Source organism: Mytilus galloprovincialis, chromosome 8 (genome assembly GCF_965363235.1).
Source record: "Mytilus galloprovincialis chromosome 8, xbMytGall1.hap1.1, whole genome shotgun sequence".
In the NCBI taxonomy this organism is placed as follows: domain Eukaryota; kingdom Metazoa; phylum Mollusca; class Bivalvia; order Mytilida; family Mytilidae; genus Mytilus; species Mytilus galloprovincialis.
The window spans coordinates 32579204-32600413 of record NC_134845.1 but is presented as its reverse complement, the minus strand read 5'-3'; the positions used below and the strand labels follow the sequence as shown (position 1 = coordinate 32600413).

The 21210-nt window shown below is 30.5% G+C and overlaps 1 protein-coding gene across 2 annotated transcripts; it reads right to left on the bottom strand.

Annotated features, from left to right (window-relative positions):
* Window positions 1-325: 325 nt before the first annotated feature.
* LOC143085586 (dolichyl-diphosphooligosaccharide--protein glycosyltransferase subunit TUSC3-like) lies at window positions 326-18460 on the bottom strand. Of its 2 annotated transcripts, none has more exons than XM_076262037.1 (11): window positions 18304-18460; window positions 13743-13912; window positions 11658-11775; window positions 11027-11109; window positions 9112-9169; window positions 8505-8645; window positions 7935-8024; window positions 7028-7091; window positions 4201-4275; window positions 3419-3509; window positions 326-891 (listed from the first exon to the last, which is right to left on the bottom strand). In XM_076262037.1, exons 1-11 carry the CDS (start codon window positions 18403-18405, stop codon window positions 876-878), a joined length of 1008 nt encoding a protein of 335 aa, XP_076118152.1. In that variant the 5' UTR covers window positions 18406-18460; the 3' UTR covers window positions 326-875. The 2 variants fall into 2 exon arrangements, with proteins under 2 accessions (XP_076118152.1, XP_076118153.1); XM_076262038.1 differs by lacking the exon at window positions 7028-7091 and adding an exon at window positions 6385-6442.
* Window positions 18461-21210: the final 2750 nt, after the last annotated feature.

The following is a 21210-nucleotide window of genomic DNA, read 5'->3' as shown; positions in this document are numbered from 1 at the left end:
TAAATTCACATTGGAAAGCTAATCCTTTTCTGGGATTATTTAAATCTTTTTCTGATCCATAATTGTGTGTACACTATAAAGTCAATGAAGGAGGTATGATCAAGATCTTTATGTGGCCCTTGATATTCCAAAGAGAAAACATTTCTTCCAACACTTTTTAAACTATGTTAATTTCATTGATAAATAGGATACTGCCAAACAAATGTCATTTGTAATGATAAACATGTTATGATTGACAATATTACCACACAATAAACAGAATACAAACATTTTTGGGTTAAATCCTATAGAATCTTCAGGCCAACAAACAACAATATCACATTCAAAATTTTCAGTACAAATTCATATATATTTCATTTCACTCATTTCCTAGTGGAAAGTAGTTTTTGCAATTTGTCTTGAAAGTCAAGAAATTTTGTGGATTCAACTAAATATAAGACAAATATTCACAAAAGAATTTATTAATGTCTGACTGACTATTTTTTTAAGCTCCTTATAATTAGAGCTCATGTTACTCTTTTTGTCTTGTACATATGTCCCTACTTAAAATAAAATTACTTTCTATTTTACTTATCTGAATGTCATTTGAATTATTCATAATATTTTGTGATTTCAAAATATTAGGGGCCAAAAAACGAGCCATATCAAACATTGTTTAATTGATAACTGTGAAGACATCATTCATCCAATAACTTTCTGCGTATAAGGCTAAACTGTGGATGTACAGTACTGTAATAATTCAACAGCTTTTGCAGACAAACTTTCAGTCAACATTCATATTCTAGCTTTCAACAATATAAATTTTAATAAAATGTTCTAGGCAGTCCTTGATTGCATCTTCACGACATCCACAAATAAAAACCATCATAGCACATCTACTTGAATAAAAAGCTGAAAAACAAAGAGAACAGAAATATATATCAAATTGTTTAATTAATTTAAAAAGAACTTCTCATGAAGTTTCAAACAAGTTAAGGATAAGATATAATTCTTTTTTGTAGTGCAAATCAAAATTTATTATATGCTTGAAACAACCTGTACAGTAATCTCAGCTTTATGTCTTAAATTCTGTGTTAAGATTTCATATGAATTGTTTCAAGCTATTTTATGAAGTGTTGACATACCAACAGATGAATGTATGAACAGAGAATGGTATACCAGAATACCATACATTCCTTACTATATCATACCAAATTTATTTTTGCATAAATTTTGAACACATCCAAAACTATAGTAGCCAGATGCTTCGCAGGGTGCAGCTTTATATGACCGCAGAGGTCCAACCCTGAACAGTTGGGCAAGTATGGACACAAAATTCAAGCTTGATACAGCTCTGAATTTGGATTGCGATTAAATAGTTGACACAGAATGAATGTGGTCTTAGAACTTAAAAAATTTGATTGGACATTTACCTATTATGGTCCAATATCCAAAATATAAATGCATGGTCAGATTCAGCATATCAAAGAACCCCATATATTCAATTTTTGTTGATATCAAACAAAGTTTAATTTTGGACCCAAATTTGGACCAACTAGAAAACTGGGCCCATAATAAAAAATCTAAGTACATGTTAAGATTCAGCATATCAAAGAACCCCAAGAATTCATTTTTTGTTAAAAGCAAACTAAGTTTAATTTAGACCCTTTGGAACTTAATGTAGATCAATTTAAAAACGGGACCAAAAATAAGAATCTAAATACACGGTTAGATTCAGCATATCAAATCACCCCAATAATTCAATTTTTGATGAAATCAATCTAAGTTTAATTTTGGACCCTTTTGGACCCTAATTCCTAAACTGTTGGGACCAAGGGTCTGGAAACGGTCATATATGCCAGACATGGCCGATTCGGAAACTCAAAAGTCCTAAATCATTTATTGTGATTTAGGTCAAATTTTATTTTTCAACAGAAATAATTTCGGTCATTTCGTTGAGATTGAGTTTCAAATCGCCATTTTAAACATATTTTTGTTTTGTTATCAATTTTATGTAATTAAAATGCCACTCCAGTGAAGTGTTATAATCCTGAGGGCCCTCCTAATAACTATATTAATGCCTCGGGGAGCTATTGGCTAATGATCGATAATCTCTTTACCTGTGTTTTTAGTTCACACCTGGCTATTTATCACAAGCTCCGAACTAATATTATAAAGAAATTAAAATTCTATACCAACTGTCTTCATTATTTAATTACTTTTCAGCTAAGACAATTGTCAATAATGATTTAAAATTTAATTAAAACTTGATTTAATTTACGTAGAAAAAAGATTTTTTTCACTACTAACACACGTGCTTTGTTTAATATGATACGCATGCCTGAAATTCTCTTCCGCAGATTTGACACTAAATCGTAAATTTAAAATGATTTCTTGCTAAATAAAGCAAGTGCAACTATTTTCATTAATATTCTTACACTATTAAAGGTAAAATATTAAAAAAACGATGTTTTCCTGTGAATTTGATAAACAAAACTAATCCCGGAAATAAGTCCGGAATTGTTCGTTTTAGTATTGTCGCATTACATCCGGTTTGAATTTCGACTTCAGAATCGAAAGAAACGTAAGCGATGACTGAGAAAATTACGATTTTGAGTCATTAAAATCATTTTATTCTTAAACTGTTGCCTTCCCGTAATTGCTTTTGATCGATTTTAGGAAAATGGTAGGATAAATCATGAAGTAAACGCGATGCAACAGTGAAACAAGTTCGTTGATGCTACGAGTATGAGCATACTCATGCAGTATTGAGATTTTGACAATCTGTTTTTGAAAAGGGGCACCAACTTTTATGTTATATGAAAATGACCGAAATTAGGTGAAAAAATTTCCGGATCCTTGGTTGGGACCATAACTCCCAAAATCAATCCTAACCTTCCTTTTGTGGTCATAAACCTTGTGTTTAAATTTGATAGATTTCTATTTACTTATACTAAAGTGATTGTGCTAAAAACCAAGAAAAATGCTTATTTGTGCCCCTTTTTGGCCCCTTATTCCTAAACTGTTGGGACCAAAACCCCCAAAATCAATCCCAACCTTCCTTTTGTGGTCGTAAACTTTGTGTTCAAATTTCATAGATTTCTATTCACTTATACTAAAGTTATTATCCTGAAACCATTTGTCTTCGTACGACGCTGACGATGACCACGTGATACCAATATACAACCAAATATTTTTAATTTTTGCGGTCGTTTAAAAAGTCTAATAGACAGAATAAAGAATGGAGAAATTGTTTTTAAAGTGTTAGAATAATGCAAAAGACATCTTAAAATGATCTATTGAATTATGTGTATGGCTGTAGGCAAATCTAAATGGTTTAGTTTTTTCCTTAATTGATTACAATAATTTTTCATTAATTTTATTAAAAACATGAATGTAAGTGCTTTATTTTGTACCAATATATAGTATGCATACAAACCTGTAAGGATATCCTTGATATTTGGACCTAAACACAGATAACAGTAAACTAAAGAAGAAGGCAACTAGTCCTAGGCCAACTAATGCTAGTACTGAAATAAGAACAAAAATTTATAAAAATCATCTCATTTACATTATGCCAAAAAAATTATAAATTTAAAAAACAAAATCTGACAATAATACAGGATAAAATTCATTACAGTCATGAAGATTAAAGTTTATTAACTCTGGAACAAAATAATTTGAAAATCTAAACAGAAAGCACACTGATTTTTATGGAACATATTTTGTAAAACTATGAATAATTTATAAATTATTTGGAATGAACATTTTTATATTACATCAAAATGGAGCTTGCTTCAATGGATTGAACACAAGAATGCTAGAAGTATTTCAGAAAGACCCAATGACCAAAGTTAAGCTGATGAATTAGAAGACAAGCGTTAAATTTTTTAACAAAATTCTATAACAATGAACAAATTAAATTCAGAAGATAGTCAAAACTTAAACACAGCTGATCATATTGCCAAATTTGTATTTTACAAATACAAACATTCAAGTCCCATTACTATGGGACTACATTTCTGAAAATTGTCAAATTCAAAAGCGAGCTGATTGTTATCAAATTTCATCATTGTGATCAATTTTTACGATGATTTTTTAAAGAGCAAAAGAGACAATTTTTGCTAGATAAACATAACTAAATTGTTTTCCATTATTGAATGGCATTTAAAAAAAAAAAAATTCTATAAACGACCTAAATATTTTCAGACTTTTACTTACTTCTTCTTTTTCCACTGTCTCCTTTGATATTATTAGCTTCATTCAACATGATAAACCCTCCAACCACTGCTGCATCTAAAATCTGGTTAAGGATCATTTTCACATTTATAGATTCAAATATTCTTTCTACTAGTATCTCATTTCTTCCCACTTAACCCTCTTAAAGTCTATTCATCTCCCTAACCTTCTTTTTTTCACAACTGATTTCCTTTTACAGCCTTTAGGTTACAATATATAAGGTATTTAACCAGAAAATTCTATTACCTTATTAATGTATATCTCTATATAGCTTCAGTGTTTAGTATGGATATTGTTTCTGTATAACATGCTCAATTTCATTAAAATATAATTTTAGTGATATCATTTGATCAAAATAATTTTCATTCAGTCCAAAGTTAATATACTTGCTTCTTTAATTTTAAATTGACTCTACATTCACTTCATTTAAACTCTGGTAGATAATTGTCTCAATGCAATCATACTTCATTTCATATTTTTTTCAATCAAACAATCTTTCATGTAAATATGAACTTAGACCCAGTTTTAATATAATTACAGATTATAAGTATGGAAAAAATAAATAATAAAATTCTGCAAGCCTTTTATATCTTAAGCATGTTAAAAAAATCTTTAAAAAAAATTAAATTAAACATACATCATTTGCCCTTTCATGCATGTAATCTTATTGAAAATTCAAAATACATTTAAGAATGTACCGTATTCTTCTGACGTTTCAGTCTTGTTGAAATCTCGTTCTTGATTTATTTCCAAAACATGTGATACAAGTGGAAAATATCAATGAATTTTAAAAATATTAAAATCAAACATAACTCTGTGAAGAAATTGTGTATTTACAATGAATAGTTTTTGAGTAATCCAGTTTTCAAATTTTATGACTAATCAAGTCAGTCTTTTTAGCCAAAATTTTGAGAAAATGGGTGAGGGATACAAAAAATGATTTTACAAGAATCATGTTCATCCAATATCATTATTGTCTTTTTAAATTTCTTAGATATGTATTTTTTCAATCAAATTCAAAAAAGTTGAAATAATATGCATCTTGTTTCTAAAATTGGGAAAAATCACAAATTTACAAAATTGACAGCATGGTAAATTTGACACAAAAAAGCTTCAAAATATGATAAAACTTTCTTATATTAACACCTACCTATAGTTTTGTAAGTTAAATTTATTCAGATTGGTCCACATCATCTTTAGTGAAAATATGAAAAAATTTTAATTGTGGAACTGTGATTTTTTTCACGATAATAGCCTAAAAGTAGGTAAAAATTTATGAAAATGGGAAAATCATCAAAATTGGGTATTTTCAAAGAGCCGTAGCAAAAAAGAAGTGCACCACCATATAATGTTTTTTTCACCAATTATTTTTTTACAGTCTTATAAACCCAAAAATCAGGTTAAGAAAAATTTTTGGCACCTCAGAGGTGTACATCCTAAAAAGAAACAAATTAAAAAAAAAATTAATATAAAATACTGTTATATTTAACTCTGATTCATAAAGGTTAAATTGTAAAATAAAATTGTTAAAAGTTAAACCCTGAATGCAATGTTTGAACTATCCATAGTAAGTAACCTTAAGGAAACCATTTTATCTGAATAATATCGAGTTCAAAACTGACAACTGATAAAATACTCTTAAACAAGAATGTGTCCATAGTACACGAATGCCCCACTCCCACTATCATTTTCTATGTTCAGTGGACCTTGAAATTGGGGTCAAAACTTTAATTTGGAATAAAAATTAGAAAGATCATATCATAGGGAACATGTGTACTAAGTTTAAAGTTGATGTAACTTTAACTTCATCAAAAACTACCTTGACCAAAAACTTTAACCTGAACTTTGCACTATCATTTTCTATGTTCAGTGGACCATGAAATTGGGGTCAAAACTATAATTTGGCATTAAAATTAGAAAGATCATATCATGGGGAACATGTGTATTAAGTTTCAAATTGATTGGACTTCAGCTTCATCAAAAACTACCTCGACCAAAAACTTTAACCGTAGGTGGGGCATAAAAATCAAATTCCACTGACCATTTGAAGAAAAAAAACAAAAAAAAAGTATTATAAAAGAGAAAATAATAAAGAGTTAGTATGATTGCCAGTATCTGTTAATATGTCACCTTAAACCAGCAAAATGTGAGCAACATGAAAGATACTAAGTAAACAAACTATACCCGATTCTAGGATTGTCTGTTTCAGAGGGTCAGAGTCTACCTGTATGTTATTAGAACAATCAGTCTAGATTTAACATGAATATGGTAGCAACAACACAAATGTTAAGATTCACATATATTAAATACACTACATGTAATGCATGATTAGTGAATTAGCTGAACTTTTTACTCACAGTACTTTTGTCATTATACCATACACACATTAATGTTTAATATTTCTTAGTTCTGAAAATATCTACCTCCTCAAAACATAATAAAAAGATATTGAATTTACATATATTGTTTAAAAACTACAATTTGGGAAATATAAATGTAAAGTATCAAACTTATCTTGGTGTCTCCAAAATGTATATACGTTTGAAAATCAACATACTACCTGACTTTCAAAATGTTAAAACACTCTTCTTATATCAATGTATATGTTGATGTCCAGTTTATTTGTTTTTATGTAACATTAACATTTTAACATCCTCACTTTTGAAAAGATAGCAGTATGTTAACAAAGGGATTTATCTATTATCATTTAAAATTTGAAATTCCAATGATTGATCGATACTTTTTTTAAACATTTTTCTAGAAATTATGAAACCAACTGTTAGATGACCTGATTCTAATTGCAGGATACTTAATAAAAATACTATATATGTTTCTGCAACAAATTGTCCCTGGCTACTACCATGTATGTAATTCTGCAAAACATAGAAGAAAAAAAACATGCAAATATCAAAGTAAATAAAATGTTAGATCACATTCATATTTGTCATGTTTGTTAGTGCCAATTCCTTATAAATTTAATAAGTTCAAAAAGTCATGCAAAAGACCAATGCCTTAAAAATATAAAAGATTCTTTGTTTATTTTTTTAAGAATAACATGATTTTTCTTCATATATATATATATATGTATAATTACATATCAGTTTCATTAATTGGGGAAATCAGACTGTTGCTTGCCAAGATATAACAAGTTAGGGATTACCTAGTAATGTCATTTAATCCACATGATAATCAGATTAAAACACAACAGGAAATTATCTCAGTGAATGCAGATATAGTTTTTTAAATATTCTATAGGTAAAATGTAATTGTGTGAAAAAAAATCATTAATTAGATGTATGATATCACTGGCAATCACCCTGCTTCAGGTCAAAGTGAATCACACAAAATCTTCTATGACACACTGTACATTGTGTACTGTATATGGTTGAAGTGGACATTTCCTCAGCTTTTTTTTCAACTTTTTTTTCTCTTAAGCTTCTTGGTTTTAAGAATTTGAAAACCTTTTTTTTGAAAACCTACAATACTATTTACAAATTCTGAACAAATTTTCTATTTTTCAATAGTAAAAAATTATAAAAAAATTGACATATCTGAACATCCGGGTCCTTTTTTTACAGTTCATCTTTTAACAATAAAAATATTTGGGTTTTCCTTACAATTTCAAGAGAGAAAAACATGCAATATAATTTTATATTTTTAAAAAATAAGAAATAAACACACCAAATTAAAACCCTCGCGTAAAAACAAAAACTTACAATCTGGCCAGTTTGTGGATTTTTATGCATTACAGGAGGTCCTCTGATATGGTTCCACATCTGTCCTGATGTCATGGCGAAAATGATAACCTACAAATTGTTTAAATATAGAAAGTCAGTGAAGCTTTGCAAATTACAGGCTGTCCCAGTAACTAATCTTGTGAGCAAATATAAAGGCACTTGTATTTAAATAGATGATGTGCAATAACCTATCAAGAAGTATGTTCATGTTTTTGGAATCAGATAAAATGTCCTCCTAGACAAGATCAATAGTATTTTCTCTATGTCAGGTTATTAATAGTAATTTCATTACTCATAAAGAAAAACTAGGAATATGTCAAACTATGTGTTAATATTTGACAACACACAACTGTACCAGTAAATATTTACAGTCAATCTATAAAATAACAAATATTTCAAATGTACAAAATTATCAAATGTACTTGGGGAACAAATAATTCAAACATTTTTTATCAGAATATCAACTCATTGATTTGATGCAAAAGTTATCTCATTTTTTTAGGTAATGTCCTACAAATTTCAAACCTTTATATTAAAAAAATATCTTACCAGTGCACTGATTCCCCAAAATGTTTTGTTGTAGATAAATTCTAAATTGTTTCTCTTCAAATACAGCAATCCACCAATCAAGGCAAACAGCAATGCTAAAGCAAGTGTTCCTGAATAGTTAGGAGGACGGAATATTCTGATCTGTAAAATAAAATTAATTTAAAATCATTTGTTAAATTATTGGCAATGTGATATTTAAAAGTTTTGTTTTGTGTGTAAAGCATTGCAGGCAGATTTCTAAAATTGAAAATTTATATAGTCACCATTAGATAATGTATAAGAAAATGAAAAACATGTACTTTTTCATAAGTGACCTTTCTTTTCAGAGCATTAGCGTATTCTTAAAGCATATAGCTCAAACTCATGTCTGTTTATTCAATACAGGAGCAAGGAATTCTTTTATTTTTTTTTATTTTTAGCTCTGTCATGACCTGCAACAAGAAGAAGTCAGCTAACCTTTAAAATATTGAAAGCCATAAGATAAAAAAAAAAGATTTTGTATTGATAGAGGCTGTATTGTAATAGCCTGCACATCGACCAAGGTTACATCTGTAATAGTACATATACATTTATATTTTACTGAATAATGTCATCAACATAACACTACCTGCACATCAGTCCTCTCTTGTACCCATTTAGCAATGGCTTCTGCAGAAAATCCTACTCTGAAATAAAAAAAAAAAATTTCACAAGAAGGACGAGATGGCAGAGTGTTATTGGCTATATCAACTTTTCAACCTATATAATTGTTAAACACATAAAAAGATACATATAACACGTTGTTGTCAATAAATTGGAATTTTAAGTGATAAGTGAGAGATTTAGCTTGCTATAAAACCAGGATTAATCCACCATTTTCTACATAAAAAAATGCTGTTACCAAGTAAGGAATATGACAGTTGTTATCTATTTGTTTGAGGTGTTTGAGCCTTTGATTTTGCCATTTGCTTAAGGTGGTACCCAACACGTTCACTAAAATTAATTTGGCTCGTTTAATTTTCATAAAATTTTGACGAAGTATTTACTTTGACCCTTTGACAAAAATATAAAAATTTCAAAAAATTTTAACCAAGCATTTTATTAGAACAAGAGTGCACACGCTGAAATGTCTCGCCTTCTATACTAATCATTGATATTATGTTGATAGTCCTAAGTATAAAGCTTAGTTTTATTACAACTGTCTCATAAACTTAACATAAATCAAGATAACTAAACAAAGAAAATGAGGTCAAGGTCAGATGAACCATGCCAGGCAGACATGTACAGCTAACAATGCTTCATACAACATATATAGTTGACCCATTACTTATAGTTTAAGTAAAATAGACCAAAACACAAAAACTTAACATTGTGCAATGAACAGTGAAAATGAGGTCACCGTCAAATAAAACCTGCGCGACTGACATAAAGATCATAAAATATTTCCATACACCAAATATAGTTGACCTATGGCATACAGTATTAGATAAAAAGACCAAAACTCAAAAACTTAACTTTGACCACTGAACCATGAAAATGAGGTCAAGGTCACATGACATCTGCCCACTAGACATGTACACCTTACCATCATTCCATACAACAAATATAGTAGACCTATTGCATATAGTTTGAGAAAAACAGACCAAAACACAAAAATTTAACTATAACCACTGAACCATGAAAATGAGGTCAAGGTCAGATGACACCTGCCAGTTGGACATGTACACCTTACAGTCCTTCCATACACCGAATATACTAGCCCTATTGCTTATAGTATCTGAGATATGGACTTGACCACCAAAACTTAACCTTGATCACTGATCCATGAAATGAGGTCGAGGTCAAGTGAAAACTGTCTGACAGACACGAGGACCTTGCAAAGTACGCACATATCAAATATAGTTATCCTATTATTTATAAGAGAGAATTCAACATTACAAAAAATTTGAACTTTTTTTTCAAGTGGTCACTGAACCATGAAAATGAGGTCAAGGACATTGGACATGTGACTGATGGAAACTTCGTAACATGAAGCATCTATATACAAAGTATGAAGCATCCAGGTCTTCCACCTTCTGAAATATAAAGCTTTTAAGAAGTGAGCTAACACCGCCACCGCCCCCGCCGCCGGATCACTATCCCTATGTCGAGCTTTCTGCAACAAAAGTTGCAGGCTCGACAAAAATTACACTGGTTATATAGCAGTTTGACAAACACTAATTTTGATCATTGAGAAGCTTATTATTCCCTTAAAACACGTCATTAAAACGTTTAGGTGATTTTACAGAGTTATCTCCCTGTAGTGTTAGGTACCACCTTAAGGACTTTTAGTTTTGAATTTTCCTCAGAGTTCTATAATTTTGCTATTTTACTTTTTTTTTATAAATGAAATTTTATAGAAATATTTCAAAAAATCATCAAGAAAACATCAATTAATGAAAAAATGTCTTTGATAGTAGTCCATTGTAATTTTTCAAATGTCAATTTCTGCAAAGTTTTGTTTTTAATTATTCATGCTATATGGTAATTCTGTTATGATAAACCTGTTAATATCCAAAGTGTCTCCTTTCTTTGTTTTGCCTTTTTCTGGGAAGTGCATAAATACTGGAGCAGTGTTCATCTTCAGCTAGAAAAATAAAGTTTATACATTAATACAATAATGGTGCTCACTAGATAGCACAAGTCTTTTCAAATCAGAGAACATTTTTGGTTCGTCAATGTCAGAATAACCTACATAACCTATCAAGGATGGAGTGGCAGTGGAACTTAGGAATAATAAATAATCAGCTACATGTACATGATTTAGTTTGTTTAAAATCTGACTCAACTTGTCACCCTAGTGCAAAGCAGAATTTATATTGATGTCATATTACCATGTTCTTCCTACTTAATTTGATCGAAACATTATCTGTTGAATGTTGTTTGAACTTCCATTTATCCTTATGATTCTGATATGTTGTTTAATAATTATATACCGGTAGGTAGATTTATAAATAATACAATTTTTATTCTCTCTATCTATTAATTTAAAACTATTAAAATTTTCCTTATATTTGTAATGTACTTGAAACATTTTAAATTAAGAAGAATTTAGAAACACTTAATTTTTTTGTTTCTAATACGTACACAGCAATGCCATTCAGTTTCTTATATTAAATGTATAAAATATTCTACCTGTGAAAACACATCTGCACCATCATCATAATCAACCATAGCGAAAAACAGTTTGTTAGAATACTGCTGGGAGTACCTCCAAGAATTAGCCAGGATTACATACTCTTCATTAGCCTGTCTGAAAAGAAAATAAAATGCAGGAAAAATTTTAAATATGAATGTGGTTCTTTTGCCTTGAAATGAGGCAGTTGAACAAATTTTTTATGAACAGGATCAAGATTCTATTAGCCGAGTCTAGAAGTGATAATGTTGGTACTAAAAAGAATTAAATTTACAACCTAATAGTAATATACATATCTTCATTTCTTACCAATAAGTATGAAACAATGGTATATTCAATTCAATCCCTATCCATTCCAGTGCCTTTGTATCTACATGTATGCTAAGTGTGCCCTAAAAGTGTAATTGGCCGTGCAAACAGTGCCCTTAAAATGTAGCCAATCGCACTAAGAGTGCCCTCTGAGATAAAAAAAATTAACCTTCCCTTTTCAAAAGCTGTAGGAAACACTAATACCCAGTTTCATGAAATGGTTCAACCTCAAATATCTTCCTGAATATGAATAAAATGTTAGCCCATGGAATTTCAGCAAATAACAAGTAATCACTACCAGTTGATAAAGGATGAATAGCAAGCATCTTTCAACTACTGTATGGCAAGTTATTTATATAGGTGTTTATTTTTGCTTATTTTGGCAGGTAACCGGGAATCATGAAAGGCCCGATCAATTTCGTAACTAATCAACTGTAATATTTACCAGAATTTGTACACCTGTGACAAAAAATCGAAGTACTGGTATTCTATTGATTAGATGTATTTCCATATAATCAGTGAATAAAACAATCATTTAACCATAACAATCATTGACAATAGACAATTTATATAAAAAATTAACTGCAACCATTTCTGTCATCGCCAAAATATCTAACATGATAAAAGAGTCCGCCAAAATAAAAACTGCTCAAATTCTTTGTATACTTTGATGCCCCTTAATCGAGAAATCTTACGGTAATACCCGCTGAAATAACCCATTATACCATACATGTATATGGTATATGAATGTAGAATTTGTAACATTTACAACCGAGGTGTTTTGCAAAATGTATATGTATGATTTAGTTTTATTGATATCCAACAGTCAGGGGACTTACTGAAATAAGTGATTTTTAAATCACTTATTTGAGTAGCAAATTCAAAGTTTTGTCACAAATTGGGATTTTGTAGTTTTTTTCAAAATTTTAAACACATAGGTTTAAATAATATCTTTTAATTAGTAAAATTGAAAAAAATGAACTTTTTGCTTCTTTTAAGTAGCAAGGTTTATGCCTTTGATGCTATCATTTAGCTGAAAATTCTATTTTAGTTGAAAAAATGCTATAATAATGGCTTTACATAATGAACTGATACTTTCTTAACAGATTTTTCCCAGCAGTGGGAGTATTTTTCCTGTAAAGTTCAAGGTTTCATCTTTCAGATTATGTTATAAAATTCTACTGTTCGCGATAAAAATTTCACTGTTCGGGGATGTTGAAATTAGTGGGGGTTATTAAAATAATGATACTTAAATAAGTGATTTTTGGGAAGGAAATTGAGGTATGATACTTAAACAAGTGATTTTAATGTCATTATCCTAGATTCAGTACAAGATCATCACCTGAAATGACCCGGTCATCCTAGACAACACAGATGTTGGTTCTGATAAGTTTAGAAACATAATTAGTCCCTGGATCATTTGTATTCTATATTTAAAGCTACAATAAGATTAAATCACTTCTTCTGGTGATTAGTTTGTACTACTTAAATAGGTGATTATTAAAGAAAGACAACTCTTACTTCCAACTTTTATGGAAATAATGTTACTTAAACCAGTGATTTAGAAAATCACTCATTTAAGTAAGTCCCCTGACTGTCCAAATTTCCATGTCAATCTTTGTACTTTGTAATAACATCACTTAAAACTGTGTATCTGTATATTAATGAGATGAAGCATTTGAAAAAAATGAACGTTCAGTTTATCATTGCTTAAGAACATATATAAACATGATATATGTATTGAGTTAATAAACAATAAACACCATAAAACTTACTTGCATACAGAACACTGTCTTTTAGGCTGTAGAGCAGTTAACATGACGATAACTGAATAATTCCTAGGTGCAGTTCTGACATACTGTTTAAATTTATCTCCATTAAACTTGATAACTGATTTCTTGTTGTTCCATTCTGTCATCTGTTGTACCTTGTCAGTCAACAAATCCTATAAGACAACATGAAAATAATAAACTTTTTTTCATCAAACATATTTTGATATGGGAATTTTTTTTAGTATCAATTCATAGATTTAAATAACAAACATGACAAAAACATTGGTGTGATTTAAGCCTTGACATATTGTCTAGGTAAGATACTTTTTTGTTGAAAACTGCATGTACATGGCATTGATAAATATATGTCATGTATCTGTATACAATTTAAGATAAGGAGATGTGACAGGATTGCCAATGAGAAAACTATCCATCAAAGTTTAAATGATGTGGATCATTCAATGCAAGTGGATGTAAGCAATTATAAGCAACCATACGGCCTTCAACAATATGAAAAAATCCTATCGTATAGTCGCCTAGAAAGGCCCCAACATGAATAATATGAAACAATTCAATTAAGAAAACTACATTTGTAACATCCTAATTTATAACATAAACAAATCAATAAACATGATTAGCAAAAAATAAAAACTATTCAGGTGGTAATACATGTACGTGTACTAGTTTTGATGTCTCAATCATTGTCTAATGTCAATTGCTAAATCTTTTTCTTTGAAATTTACTGCAAAATTAAAGTAGATTTAGAAGTGGATATGGTGTATTTGTGATTAGATTTTTCCACAGACACTAAGCCGTCTCTTGCCAGCGAAAGCTTCTGTTTAAAGGTCATAAAATTCACTGAAAGTTTGAAAAAAGTTTTTCCGCTTTTCAGGACATTGATTTACGATTAATGCATTTTGTATGCAGTAAGTTTATTATATTTTAGACAAAGAGAGTGTTAAAAAATAAATAAATATATAATTGTTCTTAAACACAAGTATCGTGTAGTCATCTGTTCTCAATAGTAATTGGATTTCGATAGCAATGCACGTTGTAAGAATAAAAGTAGTTAGCGAAATCACACGTTTTCTTATTTTCGGTATTTCAAAGACAGAATAAAAGCTCGCTTCAAGCATGCATAAATTTCAACATTTCAACAGTCTGCACAGTTAGCCACTAGTCCGATGCCCCACACTAGTAAATATTGATTGAACTAGTGAAAATTTTTTAAATTTAATATAGTCATATAAGGACAAATTTTGATATTTAGTTTCCGGACTAAAAGATGAAAAAGTTTTCTGTGCAGACTGTTTCAAGTTTTCAAACATTTTACAACAGTAAAAATAATATTTTCCGATTTTAACATACTTTTCATTATTCCCAAAACAACCCCAACTTCATCCCCTCGGTTCATAAATAGCATGTTTTCAAATGTAAACAAAACTTAGCTCGAAAAGAAGGTCAAATCCACATACGTAATACACAATTGTAAGATGTGGTGTGACATCACTATGGAAAAAACTCTATGGAACGCAGTTTGGGCCATATCTTATGAACTTTAAAATTTAATTCAATTCAATTATCGGAAAAGTAATGCCCTTTAATATTATTACTGTGTCAGTAAAATATTAATAACAGCTGTGACAACATCTTATAACATATAAGAATTGGTTCAATAATTTAAAATCATCTAAAATATATTGAAGATTAATATTGAATGCAAATTTTTGTCTTTGACTGGCTTGAGGGATAATTCCAAGGATATCTGTTAAATATGATTGAATTGATTGATAAGGCTAAAATTCAAAAAAAAATATGTTTCTAGAGATATTTTTCTTCAATTTGCATAATTTTAAATCTTCTATTTATATCAAACATGCTTACCATACTATACTTTTCACAACTTTCGAGAACTGATAACGTATTGCACACAATGTCAAAATTGAGCACAACAACTGTTACAGATGTTTTGATTTTTCTTAATTAACGCAAGAGAAAATCATGAGGATAAAAATATTAATAGGAAATGAATTAAAGTATCTACAAAATTAACACAATCAGCTTTGACCACATTTATTTGAAGAACTGGGCATACGGAGCAAAAGTTTGTTACACTATCGAGAACAGATAACAGTAGGATACATGTAAAAATTAAAAGCATTATATGACAAGGAAATTTCTATATCTATCAATAAAATAAAAACTAGAGGCTCTAAAGAGCCTGTGTCGCTCACCTTGGTCTATGTGCATATTAAACAAAGGACACAAATGGATTCATGACAAAATTGTATTTTGGTGATGGTGATGTGTTTGAAGTTCTTACTTTACTGACCGATTTTGCTTCTTACAATTATATCTATCATGAACTTTGCCCATTAGTAACAGAGAACTATATTTGGTAAAAATTTACATAAATTTACCAAATTAATGAAAATTGTTAAAAATTGACTATAAAGGGCAATAACTCCTTAAGGGGTCAATTGACCATTTAGGTCATGTTGACGTATTTGTAGATCTTACTTTGCTGAACATTATTGCTGTTTACAGTTTATCTCTAACTATAATAATATTCAAGATAATAACCAAAAACAGCAAAATTTCTTCAAAATTACCAATTCAGGGGCAGCAACCCAACAACCAATTGACCGATTCATCTGAAAATTTCAGGGCAGATAGTTCTTGACCTGATAAACATTTTTATCCCCTGTCAGATTTCCTCAAAATGCTTTGGTTTTTGAGTTATAAGCCAAAAACTGCATTTTACCCCTATGTTCTATTTTTAGCGGTGGCGGCCATCTTGGTTGGTTGACCAGGTCACGCCACACATTTTTTAACTAGATACCCCAAAGATGATTGTGGCCAAGTTTGGATTAATTTGGCCAAGTAGTTTCAGAGGAGAAGATTTTTGTAAAAGATTACTTTAATTTACGAAATATGGTTAAAAATTGACTATAAAGGGCAATAACTCCTAAATGGGTCAACTGACCACTTTGGTCATGTTGACTTATTTGTAGATCTTACTTTGCTGAACATTATTGCTGTTTACAGTTTATCTCTATCTATAATAATATTCAAGATAATAACCAAAAACAGCAAAATTTCCTCAAAATTACCAATTCAGGGGCAGCAACCCAACAACCGATTGACCGATTCATCTGAAAATTTTAGGGCAGATAGATCTTGACCTGATAAACATTTTTATCCCATGTCAGATTTCCTCAAAATGCTTTGGTTTTTGAGTTATAAGCCAAAAACTGCATTTTACCCCTTTGTTCTATTTTTAGCCGTGGCGGCCATCTTGGTTGGTTGACCAGGTCACGCCACACATTTTTTAAACTAGATACCCCAAAGATGATTGTGGCCAAGTTTGGATTAATTTGGCCAAGTAGTTTCAGAGGAGAAGATTTTTGTAAAAGATTACTTTAATTAACGAAAAATGGTTAAAAATTGACTATAAAGGGCAATAACTCCTAAACGGGTCAACTGACCATTTTGGTCATGTTGACTTATTTGTAGATCTTACTTTGCTGAACATTATTGCTGTTTACAGTTTATCTCTAACTATAATAATATTCAAGATAATAACCAAAAACAGCAAAATTTCTTCAAAATTACCAATTCAGGGGCAGCAACCCAACAACCGATTGACCGATTCATCTGAAAATTTCAGGGCAGATAGATCTTGACCTGATAAACATTTTTACCCCATGTCAGATTTGCTCTAAATGCTTTGGTTTTTGAGTTATAAGCCAAAAACTGCATTTTACCCCTATGTTCTATTTTTAGCCGTGGCGGCCATCTTGGTTGGTTGACCGGGTCACGCCACACATTTTTTAAACTAGATACCCCAATGATGATTGTGGCCAAGTTTGGTTTGATTTGGCCCAGTAGTTTCAGAGGAGAAGATTTTTGTAAAAGTTAACGACGACGGACGACGACGGACGACGACGGACGACGACGGACGACGACGGACGACGACGGACGACGGACGCCAAGTGATGAGAAAAGCTCACTTGGCCCTTCGGGCCAGGTGAGCTAAAAAGGTAAATCACTTTATTACTGCTGTGTTTTAAAATAATTATGTCAATGCATATTTTTTAATATATTTATTTTAATAAAAAAAAGTTGCTAGTCTTCTTGACACTAATTTTTTTTTTTGTGGCTTCTTGACACTTTTTGTCACTAATTAGTGAGACCGAAAAAACATGCATAGTACACGTAGTACGAATTCATGAGTACAAACTATTGTGATCTGTCATCAGAAGTTTTTTCATAATATTCATATTCGTCAAAAGTACAGTCATGACAGTACATAAAGCTAACATGTAACAGTATAAGTTGCGATCTCAACGTTCGACACCTGCTTCATATATGAAATTAATGATATTCATGATATTAGAGTATTATATTGACTGGTAGGCCGGTATGGTAAACTCATGGAGAGTCATGAATGTAAGCCGGCAAGATTGTGTCCGATTCTCCGTTTTGCAGCGCAGGATTTCCTTTGATAATTCTCACAAAAAAAAAAACAATGCGTAATCAAATAGACGGATAATTTATATACCTGTTTATTTTTCTGCACAGCAAATGAATTCTGAATAAGGCTTAAACAGAAAACTGTCAGAAAAACTTTCAACAACGTCCACATCGCTGCCATATTGCACATCAATACTTCCTTTTGCGTAGAATTGAAGGAAGAATCTCGATGCGTCCAAAACGTTGATACGTGTTTGTTAAAACGTCTCTGATTGGATGATAAACATTTTACGGCACTGACCACCTCATATCATATATTTTACTTAAAATTTGTGAAAAGAAATAATACAAACATTGTGGAAAAGGTTAGATTTTAAATTTTTAAAAAAATAAAATAAAAAATTCTGAATTAGAAACCCCATTTATAATACATGCAACCTAAACACACCTAGATAAAACCAATTATGAATAAATGTGGAAAATTAAGTTGGATTTTAAAATCTTAAAAAAAATTAAATTAAAAATTCTGGATTTATTGAACCCCATATAATACATGCAGCCGAAACACACCTAGATAGTAGTCATGAATATCGTAAACACAGAGAAGGTTACCCCGGCAACCTTCGCTAAAAAGGATCATTCTCTCTTTTTCCTTTTTTTAATTTTAATTAGATTGGAAAACTTTATTTGAGGGTTGAAATCGGAGAGCACGAGAAAAAAAAACGTGTGTGTGTGTCCTACACTCTTTAGATTGACAGGGGCAATACTTTGTTTTCAATTTTGTAACGTTTGCTCATTGGATCGTTAAAAACTCTGTCAGTGGTTCAAAGTATTGCTTGTCAAAGACCTGTCTACTAAGTTAACGAATTCTGCATTCGAATATGCATGGACTGCTCCATTCCTTCTCAGAAATTTTGCAACTTTTTGACATAGAAAACACCCTTTTCTGTATAAAATAGATATTCTACATTATAACATGTGTAAGGTGTCGAAAGTAATTTAGTTAGTAATGGAACTTATATAACTTTGAAAGTTTAATTTGTTATAAGACTGAAACAAAAAAAGTTGCCACATATATAATATCATATTATGATGGAGGGATAAATCCTACTTTGTAAAGGATCACTCTGATTCAAACAAAAAATTCTCTGAAACTGATATTATCAAGATGCTTGATTGATTGATTGATTGATTGATTGTTGGTCGCTTAACGTCCAGTGGCAAATATTTCATGCATATTCAGGACGAGAACAAGTTCACAATAAATACTATAGGTAGGTCTTGAAATAATAGAGGCCATCTGGGATGATGGTCTGGGAAATTTGGACTGCCACTGGAAAATGAGGGTATATTGGATAGGGACAGGAATTTTGCCTTGCAACAGGCCACCTACGGACCCTTTAAAGAGTTGTTGCAAGGCTCCTTAACGTGCAAAGAGCGTGGCACTCTCTTTACACGAGGCATTGGATTTAACGTCCCCGATCTGACCGAACGTGACTGCGAACTTAATACATCCCGCACAGCCAAACGGACGCCTCACTTCGGTAAGCGTTTTACTTCCGGTCGGAAGAAGACCAAGTGACCATATTTCTATTCTCCAGTCACCCTTGGGGGTTTTCTTGATTGACAACATATTTGTTACGTTCGGAGGACGTGTTTTTCAACAGACTGTCGGCATTCCAATGGGAAATAAACTGTGCCCATCTACTTGCCGACTTGTTTCTTTATTATTATGAGGCTGACTTCATGCAGGAACTTCTTAGGAAGAAAGATAAGAAGTTAGCAATATCCTTTAACTCTCGGCCTAGCCAAGATCAGATGTGCATTTTGTGTTTCACATGAAGTCAAAAATGAGTATCACCTCAGGGAAAAACTCTTTTGATATTTTGGTTCAAAAATGGTTTAAATTATGAAAAATTGCTATTGTTAGGCTAACACTGGAAGCATTTATATAATTACATGCAGTTTTTGGAAGAAATATTTAATATTTTTATTAAATAAATGGTGTTTAAAAACTGTATAATTTTCTTTAATGGTTGGCTTCAAGACATGGTCACCAGTGTCAGATCTTAGGTCAATGACAAAGACAACAAAATATGTTTAGAATTATTGAATATCAAACATTTTAATTGAAAAAAAAATGACAAGAACATGTTTAACTCACAGTTATTTCAAACAACAGTAGCTTTCTTTGATCATTAATCTTATCTGATAAAACAGTATCTAAAATTATCTATAAATAACAAAACTTCCAAAAAAAACCTTTCTTTTGGTGTATAGAACATTAAAATAACTTGATGCATATTCTTACAATAAACAATCAAACTTAGCAATACAATTTATATGTTTTGTCTACGGACAAGACATTGTATTCATATTTAATGAAATGCATTATTAAAACCTAATTTTGATATAGCTGAAAGTGTTCTCTTGAAAAAAAAACATATATTTTATCAGGTTTATCTATCAAATGATGCTTAACTTCGAGGAAAAAGGAAACAAATACATTTTGATAATGTCTACGGACAAGACATTTTATTGATATTCAATTAAATGCTTTCAAAGATGATTGTTAAAGTTAAGATTAAAAGTTACTAATTAAATTTTAAGCTGTGTTTTTTAAATTTTGGAAAATATAAAAATGTACCCATAATTCTTTACATATCTCAATAATTTATTGATTAAGCCAATCTGAAGACATATTCTTTTAACTGAAATCCATATATCTGACTGCTTAAAACAATCAAACAATTATTAAAACTCAATTTTGACATAGTTGAATGAGTTCTCTTAAAAAATAACATACAATTTACCTATCAAATTAGGCTGAAATCAAGGAAATTGGATACAAATATATTGTGGTAATGTCTACGGACAAGACAATTTCAGTTAAAAAAAAAATCTGTTAGAATTAATTGTGACTATATTCATGTTGAAAATACTGAGTTTTAATTTGAATAGATAACTTTCATCACCTATAAATAAGATTTAAGTT

Bases quoted from the DNA above. Each gene is read 5' to 3' on its own strand.
- LOC143085586 (XM_076262037.1), bottom strand. From the start codon at position 18,405: ATGTGCAATATGGCAGCGATGTGGACGTTGTTGAAAGTTTTTCTGACA. The intron at 11,110-11,657 runs GTAGAATATTTT...TTATTTTTCTAG, and splicing joins GTGCAGATGTGTTTTCACAG to CTGAAGATGAACACTGCTCC. The intron at 7,092-7,934 runs GTAAGTTTTTGT...TATGTTTTGCAG, and splicing joins ATCCACAAACTGGCCAGATT to AATTACATACATGGTAGTAG.